The sequence below is a fragment of the Lagopus leucura genome, unplaced genomic scaffold, assembly GCF_019238085.1.
Source record: "Lagopus leucura isolate 7727_CA_CO unplaced genomic scaffold, USGS_WTPT01 Super-Scaffold_1, whole genome shotgun sequence".
Lineage (NCBI taxonomy): Eukaryota > Metazoa > Chordata > Aves > Galliformes > Phasianidae > Lagopus > Lagopus leucura.
The window spans coordinates 35,029,415-35,044,242 of record NW_024962250.1 but is presented as its reverse complement, the minus strand read 5'-3'; the positions used below and the strand labels follow the sequence as shown (position 1 = coordinate 35,044,242).

Here is a 14,828-nt window from a genome sequence, read left to right as displayed (position 1 = left end):
TATTTCTTAACCCCTTTCTCTTCCACAGCTCTGTGAATTTATTTAGGAAGAAATTTTGCATAGCTCTCTGAACGTAGTCATGTTTGCATAAAGGACAAATCTGGTAAACAAGGAGGGGATTGTTTATTTGGATGAAAACTGCCATTGCAGATTGTCTGAAAGGTACAGCAACACCTGTGGCTTTCATCCTCTAGCAGGTTAAGGGTTCAGACAGTCTGCACTCACTTGTGCTGGAGGCTGTCCTTTGGTCATTTCTTGAAGTCTCAGGTCTAGACTGGTTTAGCAGGCATTTCAAAAAGCATTACTGTAAACTGCTTGATAGTACAGTTTTATACTGTAATTATCAGTCCATTATGGATGTCTCATGTCTCGGGATATTGATGTGACTGCGGATGTATGTTCCCATGTAACCAAACTAACTTGGTCAAAAGGCAGCGTGAAAAAAAACATCCTGTCTTATGCTGACACTTTCAAAAGTGAGTTGCGTTCAGAGTGAAAGTGTGCTTATGTCTCAGGCCTGCGATGTATAGTCCCTTATGCAAAAAAACCATGATTGATCATGACAAATTTTGGTTGCTCATCAATTCCTAAATGAGTGTGATTTCACAGTATAGGAAACGTGACTAATACTAAAAGTACCAAAACACCAACTTGTCTCTAATACTCCATAGCAATGAAATATACATCTTAAAAAATTAAACTATAAGGGTTTATTCCAGCTCCTTTAGGTGTCTCTTACAAAACTGACAGGTTGGGTTTTTTTGGTTTTTTTTTTTCCTATTTTTTTTCAAGGAAGTTCCACGAAGAGCTGAAATCACTGGATAGTTCAAGTTACCAAGGAAGATATAACTCAGTTGCATGTAGTGGCTTGACTTCTTTATATAGTCAGTGGAAAATAAGGAATATTTTGTCTGAATTGTAGCTTTTTTTTATTATTATTTAAATACAATTATTCCTTTGCTTAACTAAGATTCTGCTAAAAATGAGTGCTTTATGACCTGAAAAATTACTGTGGTAAATGTTGATGCACGACCAACTTGTCAATGGGAAAATATATAGCTAGGGGCAGCTTTCCACTGCAGGGAAAGCAGGCAGTAATTCCAGCTGTCATCTTTTTAGGGAGGAATAATTGAAGATACAGGTGATTACATGACTTCTTGCAAAAACAGAATTAAAAAGAAATTGTAAGAACATGTAGGCTGTACTTGGAAGTCCCCTAGGAGCACCATGTGGGAAGTAGCAAGTAAGTACTGCAGGAGTAAGTGTTACAGCAAAGGAGCAGTGTATTGCAATTCTCATGTGCCCCTCACAGACAAATTTTGGAGATCAAGAAAATGTAATTTCAGTCTCTGATTGTGCAAGCTTCCAAAACAAGACTAAGAAAGATACCAGAAGAGTTTAATACTCACAGGAGAAAAACAGCACTTAGAGCAAACTCACTTTTGTGCCGAGAAATGTTTGCTTCCGTGCCTCTGCTTTGCTTGAAAGGGAGAAGGCACTTCTAGCTGTTCTTTGTGGCAAAACAGAATCACGGTTTACTTAAAATCTTCAGTAATGTGTAATGTGTGTTTTCAAGCACAACTTTCTACCATTCTGGGATTTTTTTTTTATTATTATTTTATTTTATTTTATTTTATTTTTGGACTGGCATTAAATATATGGTTAATCAGTAGCTCATAGAGGCGTAACCAACAGAAGGAGATGGTGAAACTCATGAGGCTTGGTGCGCTCTTCTTCCTCACTTTGCCATGGAAGTGTGGCACACCGTGATTGTTGTGCAATTCCACTTCAATTAGCTCATTAATTGCAACCAGGTCTTGTTGCCACATGGAGAAGTGTGCGGGTGAAAGACCAGAAGAAAACTATTGTGCTGAGTCTGGTAACTGGGATAAAATAGAGACATTTTTCAATTTCCAGGCAGAAGACCAGCTTCAATTAGAGCATTAGATGCAGAGTCAATTAATCACAGACGTAAATCCATAGGAAAGCAGTCTGCATCAGTTCCTGCCTCCTGGGGCTGTTACCAACTAGCAGCCTAGCGCTAAGGTAAGCGGGGGAGCAGAGCCCAGCGCTCCTTTCAGCCGGGTTACATATAGAGCCCGTGTTTGGGGCGTGGTTTTTCTGCCTCCTGCAGAATTGAGGGTGAAAGTCACAAGGCTGCTTGTGAGATCGGTGTCCTGCCGTGTGCTGGGAGAGGAGTCAGACTGAAAGGCCATGTTTGAATTATAAAAAATTCATGTTCTTAAGTCTTCTGTTTGCCTTTGGATTTCAAGCAAAATGGGAGAGCATGGAGGACTTGGAAGACGTGCTATCCCTAGAGAAAATACGGGCTTCTGTCAGCGTTAGGTCGTGAATGGGGGTGGGGGATGGAAGAAGGCCCCGCGGCCCTGTGGGGTTGGCCTAGGCCGGGCCGTTGGGGTTTCAGGTGGCCCTGCTGGGGCTGATGACGGCTCCGACCGATCACTACGTGGACGTCAGGTGTTGAAATCGGCCTTGCACAAGCATCGTGCCGCTGTCACTTGATTACCCAAACGCTCACGGAGAGCAAATAGAAAACGGCTGCGAGCGCGGCCAAAAAGCTCTCATCTGTAAAGGGAGAAAGAAATTGAAGTGAAAATGCTTTTCGGAGCGTTTGACGCGGCGTTATCAGCGGGCCGAGGCGTGTGCGCCCGCACGGCAGGACGCAGTTGTGGGAGCCCCTCCTTTAAACAGGGCGATTTCGGTCAGCGACTTTAATTTCACTTTATTTAGGTTTAATAACAGCAATAAAAGCAGGGCAAAGATGCGGGTTCCGCGCGAAGCCTGGCGGCGCGTTGCTGCTCCGGCCGGCTCCTAGCGCTGCGGGCGGAGCCGGGCCCTCCCCGCGGGTAGCGAGGCGTGCAGCCGTGCCGCGTGCCGCCCCGTGCCTGCCTGCCCCCCGCCCTCCGCCCGCGGCACCCGGAGCGCCGTGCCGGGAGACTGGTGGGTGGGGGGGACTCAGTGGCGCCCGCCTAGCGATTGGGCGAAGCCTGCGGAGAGCCCCGCCCACTTCAGCTCTTCCGGCTGTCTCATTGGGCGGCGCCGCGGGGCCAGCCGGAGCCCAACCTCCCCCGGGCTCGTGGACCAGTGAGAAAATGGTTGCTGGGCAGGTTGTGACGGTCGCTGGCCAATAGGGACGCGGCCAGCTGGCGGACGCCGTGCGCGCGGCGTTCCACTCCCCCCCCCCCAACACACACACACACACACGCACACACACACACCCCTCCCCGCCGCCACCGCTGTGGGTGCCGCGGGCGGAGGGAAGGGCGGAGCGGAGGCTGCCGGGGCCCGGCGGGGGTGGTGCCTCCTCCCGGTCGGAGTCCCAGCCCCGCCGAAGGGAGCCCGGCCGGTAGGCGCGGGAGGGCACGGCAGGCAAGCAGGCAGGCAGGCAAGCAAGCAGGCAGGCAGGCAGGCGGCGACGGAACGGGGTCGGCCGCTCCGCTGCCAGGTGAGGCGCAGGGTAGGGCCAGGCCGGGCGGCGGCCCGAGGGGCTGGGGGAGGCGCCGTGAGGGGGCGTAACGGCCGCGCGGGGGGGGGCGGGGGGCTGGGGCGTTCGGTCTGAGCCCCACGAGGGGAGCGCGAGGAACGGGCGGCGGGCGCGGCGGGCCCGGAGGGAAGCCGGGCGGGCGCGGGGCGAGGGGTCGGAGCGGGCCGCCGCCGGGCCCGGGGCTGGAAGTTGGCCGCGCAGTTATAATTAGCCGCTCGAGGTCCGCCGGCGGCAGGAAGGGGGAGGAGTGCAACTTTTCGCAGCTCGGGGAGCACGGGGGCGGCTCCGGTTACGGCCGGGGGGAGGTGCAGGAAGTAACGGCGCGGCTCCCGCCTGCTGCCACAAAGGCCGAATGGTGGCGGGGCCCGGGCCGTGCGGCGCCCTCAGCGCTCTGCGCCCGGCGAGGAGTGCCTGCTGTGCGGCTGCTGCGTGCGCTGCGTACCGCTCGTTCGCTACGTGGGTTGTAAGATCTGAGCCCGCCAACCTTCCCTCCGCGCTGCCGCTCCGTGAGATCGTGCAGGGGAAACGCTGTAACCTCAACGGTTGATGCTAAAGGGATTTGTTAAAGTGCGGAATAAAAGAGTTAAGTTTCATAACTCCTTGGACTCCAGCTCCTTCCAGCAAAAGGTCGGGCTTCTGAAATACAGTGGGCAGAGCTCTGGGCCTTTCTTATCCCGAATCCAAAACTTTTAACTGCTGCGGCTTATTTGTTAGTTTTTTTTTTAGAGGGGCATTTAATACTGAAAAGAATTAGCACTGTGAAACGTTTGTCCTTTCATCTTTAGTGTGTAGAAAATGCGGCCAGTTAATGTATTCCCCCCCCCCTCATGACTTAGCAGCTACACCTCAGAAGATCACCACGTTGACTTTTTAAGCTGTTGTTCTTGCAGCAAAACAAGAAAAAGACTATGACTTATTTGTCTCATTTTTTTGGTTACTTATAACATTGGTCTTCTCATGATTCGCTGGAACAGGTTGCCAAGAGAGGCTGTGGATGCCCCGTCCCTGGAAGCATTCAAGGCCAGGCTGGATGGGGCTGTGAGCAACCTGCTCTAGAGGGAGGTGTCTCTGCCCATAGTGGGGGTTGGAACTGCATGATCTTAATGGTCCCTTCCGGCCCAAACGTTCCTTCATAAGGAAGTCAGCTTCTAGAAGTGGGAGGGCAGTATTGCTGTACCTATTACTGAGGTTACATGGAGCATTATCAGCCACGAGCACCTCTGTGCTGTTTCACTGCACCTTTTCAGTTCCAAGAACCTGTGAATGGAAGAGCCCTTTGATAGGATCAGGCTGGGAGTTGCTGTCTAAAATCACATGTATTCATTTACTGTTCTGTCTGGCTAAATACGATACCAGCTTTCGCTGCGTATTATTTTAAGCAGAGTTAAGTAGCATATGAACTGTTGTTCTTTAAATGCAGTCCCCAGTGATCATCTGGATAAAACTGATCTTGGATCTTTTGGTAACTGTGAAATAGTTGGAATGCTGTGGGTGGGCATCTGTACGTATGCGTGCATACACACAAGCACATTAAGTATAATGCAGAGGGTAGGCTGCCAGCCTTCATAAGGGCATTACATCTTGGAACTAAGGAACTTGGGTTCTCCAGGTGCAGCTGAGACCACAAGAACACGGATCATACAATTCCATCTGCACGTCCCAGCCTCTTCCTCAGATCATTGTCACTTCAGCCTTTTCATGTCCCCCTGTGTTTCCAGTCTTTGGTCTAATCCACAATTTAATCCGTGTGGTCTGTTGGCACACTGCAGATGTTGCTTTATCAGAGTTCTGATGAAAATGATGCTGTGCTGATTACATGCAGTCCTGGGGCATCCTGCCTGTTATCTACTTGCAGTGGTTCCATTTGTGCTGAAAATGAGAGGAATCAGGGCATTCCATAAAAACTGATCTCGTTTTGCAGCCTCTAAAAGTTAGGAGTTAATTCTGAAATGTACTTCACAATTCTCCTGATGTGTGATTTCTGATATTACTGCAATTGGAAGTCAGCATTCAGTAACCTGAAGAAGTACCAGTGCATGTTCTTACCCAAAAGCCCAACACGTGGAGGATCAGTGCTCTTCTGTCATTTTGAGGAAGAATACATAATTTTCACATTTCATGTCTTTGTAGGTGGAACTACCAGGTCCTCGTACTGCAGTGCATTGATGAACTCTTGTTTTTTCGTATTCCAGTTTCACTGCTTTAGTAGGATTTAGCACAGTCGTTGGAATAGCTCTATTGATTTGCAAGCTTAATCTTTCCTGTTTAAAAATATCATATCAATTAATATATTTTTTTTCATGTTTTTCCCTTTAAGTCCCATCATCCTACCTCTGTGGATGGCCTGGACCCCTGAGTAGCTGGAGGCTCTTTGGATGACCACACTTTATGCAAAATCCGGAATCTTCCTGCCTGGACTCCTCTCTCTTTTCTAAGGGTATCTGCTTGTATATTTTTAAATCTTCTGAGCATATTCCATGTTCTCATAATCAGCTGTAAGTGTTATTTTTGTGGGCTAGAATGGTAAACTGAATAATAAAGTTAAAAATTGCAGTATATATATTTCAGGGTCAGGCTGGATGTGGCTCTGGGCAGCCTGGTCTGGTGGTTAGTGACCCTGCACATAGCAGGGGGGTTGCAATTAGGTGATCATTGTGGTCTTTTTCAACCCAGGCCATTCTGTGATTTTATGATTCTGTGATGATATAGTACAAAGTGAAGTGCTTTAGGCTTTGTTTAGGTGTCCAGATTTGACACAGGTAATAAGCTGTAAATTTTGTTTGTTTTGTGATCTACATCTAGATCACTGTAACCCCAGAATATGTTAGTATTAAGTAGGTGAATTCGTTCAGTATCTCTGTTTGAAGTTAAAGATCATGTAAGAAAAGAGGATTGATAATTATTCACTTGATTACTGGTTTGTCCTCACATTGAAAGTTCTAAGGATCATTTGCCTCCCCAGTCCTTTTTCCTTAGGTGGAACTGTGGTTGTTTGTCTCTTGTTTGGTTTCGTGTGTTCTCATTTAATTATGTTCTAGTTTTATTATGGGAGTTCGTTGATTTAGTAACTCTTGATCAGGTGTTAGCTCTTACCATCTACTATTGATCTCCAGTTTAAATGATTCCTGTCTTCCTGCTTAAAAAAGAACCTGAAAAGCCAGCCAAACAAAAAAAATCCACACTCCACACTCTTGAAAAATATCTGCTAGATGCTTCCTCATTAAAAATACACACCTGTGAGCTTTGCTTGTGTGTGTGGAGCTACAGTCACAAGGGAAGAGGAGAGTAATGCTGGTGGCTCTTTTGTTTAGTTGTTGGGTTTTCCCTAAGTATGAAGAATTGTATTTGCTTAACAGTGGTAATGCCTGAGTACATCTATATTATCAGCCTGTAGTGATAGATAGCAGTTGCTAAGAATGTGTTTTGTTTACAGTTGTAAATCGCCCAGAGCTGCATGTTTGTACCTTGTGGAAAATGTACATCACAGTTGAGGGTCGTCTTGTCCAGAGTGAAATGTTGTGCCCTGAAACTTAGTGTGGTGTAGCTTTTAAAGCAAAGCTCTTATCAGCACCAAAGAAGGGAGTAGGGAACTTAGGACCATGTCCTCCAAATGTAGGAATTAGTATTAGACATAATTAGACATAATATAAATAGATGGGAGGTTGCCTTCATCTAAATTCTAAATAGAAGTAAAACTTGCTCATAAGTGCTTCGTAAACATAATTTCAGTCCCTAAAATATTACTGTATGGTAGATATTTGTTCCGTTTCCACAAATACTGAAGGGACAGTGGGAAGGTTATGAATTCCACAAAGTAATTCTGTGCTTAGCTCAGTTTTCCTCTCACTTCTTTCCTGTTCTTAATTAATGAATACTTTTCAGCCTATTTTTATTTTCTGAATACAGGAAAAGATGCTAGGTGCATCCATGTGTGGAGTGTTCTATTTTTGTTATTTGTTTGGTTGCTTTTTTTTTAAGTCTGAACAGTGGCATGTCTTGGTTCTGTGTTCTGGTTAGCGGAGAAGTAGCAGGAAAGACTTTGGTGTTAATAGATCAGGATTTCGTGACCCAACGTTGACCTCAGTTCTCCCTTCTTTGAGCAGCTCTGTTCTGGCCATTTCTAACTCCTGTAAAGAGACTGTTACATAGGACTTTAGGTATGGGAGTAAGCTGGTAGGACTGCACTCCTCCCTATATGTACATTTTTAGCCACCTCTAGCAGTTACTCATCTTGGCTAAAACGGGGCAGGGCGGGGAGGAGGGGACTTAAATACATCTTTGTGTGTTTTACAGTGTATTCTCGTCTGAGTTACTTTCTTACTCTCCAGTCTTTTCAGGCATTTAATCCTCCTGCCCCTACTTCCCCTTAATTTTCAGTTGCAGCCGGGATGTGGCTGTGTGGGGATCTCCAGCAGCTCAGATAGGCTGCCCTGTGAGGTCTGTTGACAGCTTACTGTGTTATGTAAGTCGTGTTGAAGTGATCAGTGTTAAGTCCAGATGGAGGGAAAGGATTTAGACTGTTAACTCTACCTTCAGTCGTACCTTTTTCCTTTGCAGCTTCTGATAGATGCAATACTAGCCAAGACTCCACCCACCACTTAATTAAAACTTAATGAAGTTGTGTTGCCTGTGCTCAAACACATGTGTGGTAGGGGAGAGGTGTCATTAGAACCAGCATGCAGCATACATTGGATAGTTCTGGGAGATTTCCATTGGCTGTGGGGATGTTTGTCGTCCTTTGTGTTTCCTGCAGATGGATGCATGCTTGTGGCGTGTGCCTGTGGAAGGAGGGCAGGAAATCAGGTTATCAGCCAGCTTTAGTCAGTCACTATCAGAAGTCTGCAGTCAGGCTGGCTCTACGTTTGGTGTTTTGGATGGTTATGTGCCAAAGGAGACTTTTAAAGAGAATTACCTGTATTATAAATAGTGAGGAGTCTCTAATATTGATGTGAATTCAAGGTAGTACAGTTGTCCTACTGGAAACTAGGCAGGCAGCTTTCACTTAGGAGGTGCTTACATCTGTTCAAATCTAATATTTCTCTCACAAGAAACAGTCATTTATCACCAGAGACAGATGAAGGCTGAAAAACTTAACACTGCATGTGAAGAATTAAGCAAGTTTGAATTTAATGATAACCTCAGAAGAGAAGCCAGAAGGGACTGGTGAGAGGAAATAATTTGGACCTCCTGCATGGTGCGGGCCAAGCACTCTGTTGGTGATCTAGGCATTTAAACCTACTTAGTGGCAACAGTAATTCTTGTGTAGTTAACTGCAGTGCTGCTTTTCTGCATGTCAAGTTTGTGTTCATGCAATTTTGACTTACCAGCCAGCTTTTATGTACTTATTTTTTGAAACTTTTCTTCTCTTGTCTAAAAATGAAAGCTCTGGGCAGTTCCACATTCTACCTGTTGCTCACCTCTCTCTTAAAATGTTGTGGGGAGGTGAGGAAGAAGAAATGTAGTGGTAGTTTGCTTAAATAGGAGTAATGGAGAGTTTTCACGTGCTGTGTTCTTTGTGGCTGTTTCCAGCTGCACTTCCTAACCATGTGTCAGTGGCAGCTGCACTGCACTCTCAGACCCCGTGACAGATGGAGCTGTGTTTTTCATCTGAAATGGTGGCACGAGTCCTGCATTGTCTGCGACACGTTGCAATGTGAATTTTTCTTGGTAGCCTGGAATGTTTCTTCTGAGTAACTGCAAGCTCTGAGCAGGCCTGTGTGTTTGCTGTTCTCTGCAGATCTGCCAACCCATAACGTGCCTCTTCCCTCCAAGTTTTTTTCCAACTTGGGTACAGTGTAGGGTTACAGAGCATGGAGGCTTCTGCTCTTCTTAGCAGGGAGGAGTTTCTATTAAATGGACTCCGTGGAACTGAAAGTAAGTGAGGAGCGTGCTGTCAGGGGCAGAATTTCTGTGCATGCCATACATAGAGAGTTTGGCACTCCCGAACATTAAATTCACTCTGTTGGTTTTTTTTTTCCCACAAAATAACTTCAATTAAAGAGTGTTTAGTCCTAAATGGGCTGTGGCTCTGTTTGCATTACTGTAATGAGAGAGGATGAGAAAACACCAGAAAACTTGTTGAGATGCTACATTCCTTATTATGCTTTTGTGTTTTTTTTCCCCCATAACAAAAGATTATAAAAGTTGGATCTTTGAACTTTTTCTTAATGTTGAGGGAAAGAGTGGCTTACAGTGCTATCATAAAAGGGTGTTGGTTGTGATTTTTGGTTTGGGCAGTGCTACGAGAGGACAAATTGCATGTGAGTACAGAGCAGTTTGTTAAGAATATGACCCTGTCAGAAATTCTTATGCTCAAAAGTAAAGCAAAAGACCTGGTAAAATGTGGATTAGCTGGTAACAAAGGGACTCTGTATCTTTTGTAGGTCAGCAGCTGAGTATGTTTGACAAGAAATTTCATGTCTCCTGTAGCAACCATGCCACTGGTCACTTGTAAATCCGCTGTACTGGTGGCACTGTTTTTTATTTGCCAGAGACTTGAGCAGCCTTGCAATTAGGCAAAAATCAAAATGATCAGGCAGAATTAATGAAATGTAAGATAGGAGTATGTTTAAATCATAATAATCAGAAAACTCCCCCCCCCCACACACAGAAGGCTTTTGCAACATGTGGAGAATGGGGAGTCTGTAAAATAGAAGCACTTGAAATTGTTCCTTGCACTTAGTTCTTACAGTTCAAAGTACTGTCAGACCCGAGCTTTGTTACGTATGTCAGGAATACTGTAGGACACTTCTTTTTGAAAGGAAAGGAGGGTGTCTCCTATGGGAGCATAAAATACTTAGTCTAGCCTACTGTATGAGTTGAAATGTTAAACATTTGGGTTTGAGTTGTTCTGTGAAATGACGTGTCCTCGTGCACGTTTGCATGCTCTTTAAGCTTGCTTACAGAATTGAAACACTAGCACGTTTGAGATGTCAGAGGTTAAGATTGCTAACAGCTGTAAAGTGGCAAAACCAAGCATTCTGAATGTATGAACCATCAGAACTGCTGTTCCGTGCGTGCTCTGTATTTTGTTCCTTTGGGAATAGGAATTTTGGTCTGCTTGAGTAGAGAATGGGGGGGAAAAATCCAACACAGCTAATATGTGGTGTGTGGGAACGACGGTGCTTAGCAGACACAGAGCTGGTTTGATGTGTGCTTTTGTTCCATACAGGAAGGGTATGTGGGCATGCCTTAGATTGCACAACCTTAAATGCTATTTAAGATGGAGAGTTAGTGATTTCCGTGTGATTTGTCACTGATAGGCAGGTGCTGTTTCTTCACAGTATGCCACGCACTGGCATATCTAGCAACAACTTTATTGTAAGGGCCTGTGTAACTTGCAGTTTCCCTTGGTTTGTGTGCGATGTTACCAGTTGCAGGCAGTATTGCTGATAGTTTCACAGGCAGTGCCTATTGTGTACGTGCACATCCCCTTTTAATATTTGGCACTTGAACTTTGTACGTGGATTGGTGCTGATTTTGTTGTAGCCGAGTGCTCAGTACTGCCTGGCTCTGTTTGCTTCAGATGGGGTGCAGGGCTGGGGGCAGTGTGGGCACATGAGTAGGCACACAGCATTCAGACACCTCATTTTTATCAAGAAGTTCAGCTGCTGCTCTGGTAGTTTGGCAGAAAAAAAATCAGAGTAGAACACATTCTTAAGCTTACAAAGTTTAAACTTATATTTGAAGCTTAGAAAAATTGCAGCTTTGGTAGAATTGTGAGAAATGAAAGATTCACTTAATCTTTTTTTTTTAATGGCATAAGTGATAGCTAATTGTGTTTATTTTTCAAGCTACTTACCCATTAAGCAAAAACACATTCTTACAACAGGCTTAACTTATTTAGGTGTGTCCCAGAAACTGTGGGTATGATTTAGAAGTTGTAAACATAGACTGCTCTACTTGCTGTCTGTTTTTCATGCATTTCTAACTGAGAAGCACACACTGCCTGCTCACTTTCTGTTCCTCCAGAGGAGCTGAGTTCTCCAGCAGCCTTGTCCAGGCACATGAACGTAGCCATGGAGCCCTGCGTTGCTTCCTACAAATCTGGAGAAATCCCAGAAGTAAAAGAGGCTTTATCCTGCTGCCATCTCCTTGTTCCCAAAAGTCTAGCAGCTGGCAGCTGCGGCCATCAGCTGAGCTGCTGCTGGCAGTGCCCAGTGCTCACATGAAAAGGAAGCTGGGAGGCCCTGTGCAGTGTCTGGATCTCTGTACGTTCAGGATCTGCCCTTGATCTGCCACTGAGTGTCTAATGTACAATTGCTTAATTTTTTAAATTGTTTGGGAGTGAGGTCCCTGTATTCCTCGAGCACATCAAGATGTGTGTAATCAGTATTTTACCAGTGTTTACTGTTCACTACTAAACTTCTGTGTGAAACACTCCTGCTGGATATCCATAGAGTTAGGTTACTAGCAAGTTGTGAACTGGTGGCCACTGGTACTGGTAATGATTCTTTGAGCTCTGAGACACTGCCAGATTTCCTCTCGTCCTTTAGTTAAACTGCTAAGCAACTATTTCCTTTCATATGGATGTAAGACTTTAAACTTCATTAATGAATCTCATATGCTGTGTAATTTACTGGTAGAGGTTAAAAAACACAGATAAGCTATAAAGTTCTTATTCTCATAGTAGAGTTGAAAGTAAACATTAAAAATAGGAATTGGAAGTTCTTAGGCTGCTTTTTTGGGCAGCAGTTACTCTATTTCTAGTGTTTCTCCTTTGCAAAAATGTTGTGAAACAGTGCAGGTGGAAGGTGCATCTTCTGAATTAAATTATCTTATCTGGGGTTTTGTACTGTCTTTCAGTGTTCTACAGCATTAGAATTTTAAGTCAGCCAGTTGCTGTGGACTTCTAAAGGTGCCTGTTGAGATCTTACGGAAGTGACCGTGTTGGCCAAGGTTAATTCAGAGTTCTTCTCTTTCAGGTTCATGTTGGGGAGAGGCCTAAAACGCAAACTGAGTGACTATGAGGAGAACATGGCTGGTCTCTCTAGTGCCTTCGATTCCAGTCGAAATCTGCCATACCCAGTTAAGAGGCAGCTGGTGCTTAACATGTGCCTCACCAAGCTACAGACTTACAAAATGCTGGTGGAACCGAACTTGCACCGCTCTGTCCTCATAGCCAACACAGTGCGGCAAATTCAAGAGGAAATGAGACAAGAGAGTAATCAGCAGGCAATTACCGTCTGCACTGGCATTACTCCTAGTTCTCCCAGCTACACAGGGATGGAGTCATCTGGGATTTCCCTACAGCTGCCTTCAGGTATTAGTCAGCAAGAGTCTAACTGTTGTGACTTGAGGTCTGTGGAGGACCCAATTGAAAATAGCCTGCTGATAGTTTCAGATGATGATATGTCGTCTGCTATTTCGTCTATTCTGAAGGATTTAGACTTTGTAGAAGATATAAGCCCACCTACTTGTCTGGTTCCTGCTGGAGATGACCAGCCAAAGTTTCCAGAAAATCCCGGTCTAAAGCTAGAAGATGATAGACAGGATTTGAAAGGAGCCGAATGCGTGTTTGGTTCCTTTGAGATTTCCAATTCAACCAGCTACTTGAAGGATCTGGCAATAGATGACATTTTTGAAGATATCGATACTTCAATGTACGATTCAGACTTCTGTTGCCCCCCGCTGATGCCGCCCAGACCACCACCTCTTGCTACAGAAGAACCGTTGAAGACCTTTCCAACTTGTAATTCTTCCTCAGCAAACAACATTCAAATATGTAGAACAGATCTGAGTGAGTTGGACCACATCATGGAAATTCTGGTTGGGTCCTGATATTTGTTTTACCCAAAGATACTTTTTGACTGCCGCTTTCATTTGGTTTCAGGATAAAAGCCACTGGAAACGTTGTAAAGAATTATTTAAAACACAGCTAAAAATAACTTGTCTGTAGTGAGGTTTCCTAAATAATTCCAAAACTTTTAAACCTGGAAGGTGGTGGTCCTTTTTTCTTTTTTCTTTTTTCTTTTTTTTTTAAGAAATATTTATTTATCAGAACTGTGCAATCATCTTTTTTTCCCTCCAGGGTACATGTGGAACATTAGGCACATACCCTTCTCACCCCTCATGCCTCTTTCAATAAACTTTTTTATGTGCAATTTTTAATTTGTCAGAAGAATTTACATGCAAAACAAATTTCATATGAGATGATCTTTTACAAAGCCTCCACTTTATTTTTAATATCAGAGTCTATGCCACGTCAGCATACGTCGAGTTGCGTAGTTGGATTGAATGGATGCAGACACATTACTAGAGATGGGTATATTTTAAAAATGAGACAACGCTTTGCTTTCTTCTGGTCGGAAAAGCAGATCAAGACACTTGTCAACAAAGTCTCTTGCATTTTCTAAAGCATTCAGAACTATTTATTTTTGTAAATTTTATAGTCTTTCTACATTTTACTACGTTATTTCATCATAGTTCAGATATAATGGACTTCTAGTTGGATGTGTTTAGCACTACCTCTGAGCTGAAATGCTTTAACTCTTTCCAGTGCTTCGTCTAAGACTGCAGATCTTTTTGTTTCTATTTTTTTTCTGGGGGAAAGTACTTCTAACTCATCGAGCTGATCCTCTGCCAGTGACCCAGCTGATTGGTGAAATCAAGGGTATTCGATGTTTAAAAACTTTTAAGTATTTACAAATGTAATTTATATGTAGATTGTGCAATTTAACATTTTTCTGTCAGTATTATGTGCTTAGATTTTGAATAATCTTGGCGTTCTTTAAATTAAAACTTAATATGTACAGGTAGCTTTTTAATCTGTTTTGGGAAACACTGTCCTCCAACCTTGCTTTCACTACGAAGTTTAAGATGATTTTTATGTGCAATATTATTTAAAAGAGATCCACGTTTGTATGCCTGGCATTGTAGAAAGAAACGCTTCAAACTTAAAGCTTCTAGCACCTTTGGAGGATACTCAAAGAGTCAGCGTTGCTGTATCCTTTGAGAGACAAAGTTGAGAATGCTTCTCGCTGCGCCGGTGCAGTTCTGAATGCTCCTGAAATGCTCGCGAGGAGGCGGTGCTGTGGGAGCTCAGGGGCTGCCTGTGTGCTTCCAAAGCGTTCTGGTGGTTGCTAATGATGATTATGCTGCAGATTGTACTGAAGGATGGGGGAAGGAGGGGTTTGTGTGCGTGTGGCAGGTGTGTATACCAGTATATATAAGCGCACTCGCTAACTGAAGATGAGATTTGCAGTGAGAGCTATTTCTCTGTCAAGCAGTTTGGCTACCGTGTTTCAGATTGAACTGGGTCTGTATTTGATCCTTGCTGTTGTCTTCTGAAGTACACACTTGCACACTAGTGGTTGGTTTTTTG

The 14,828-nt window shown here is 44.4% G+C and overlaps 1 protein-coding gene across 1 annotated transcript; it reads left to right on the top strand.

The window, feature by feature from the left end:
- The first annotated feature begins 3,333 nt into the window (after window positions 1–3,333).
- Window positions 3,334–14,822, top strand: LOC122180508 (SERTA domain-containing protein 2-like). The gene is made up of 3 exons (XM_042872200.1): window positions 3,334–3,466; window positions 5,823–5,942; window positions 12,430–14,822. Exon 3 carries the CDS (start codon window positions 12,434–12,436, stop codon window positions 13,283–13,285), a length of 852 nt encoding a protein of 283 aa, XP_042728134.1. The 5' UTR covers window positions 3,334–3,466; window positions 5,823–5,942; window positions 12,430–12,433; the 3' UTR covers window positions 13,286–14,822.
- The last annotated feature ends 6 nt before the right edge of the window (window positions 14,823–14,828 follow it).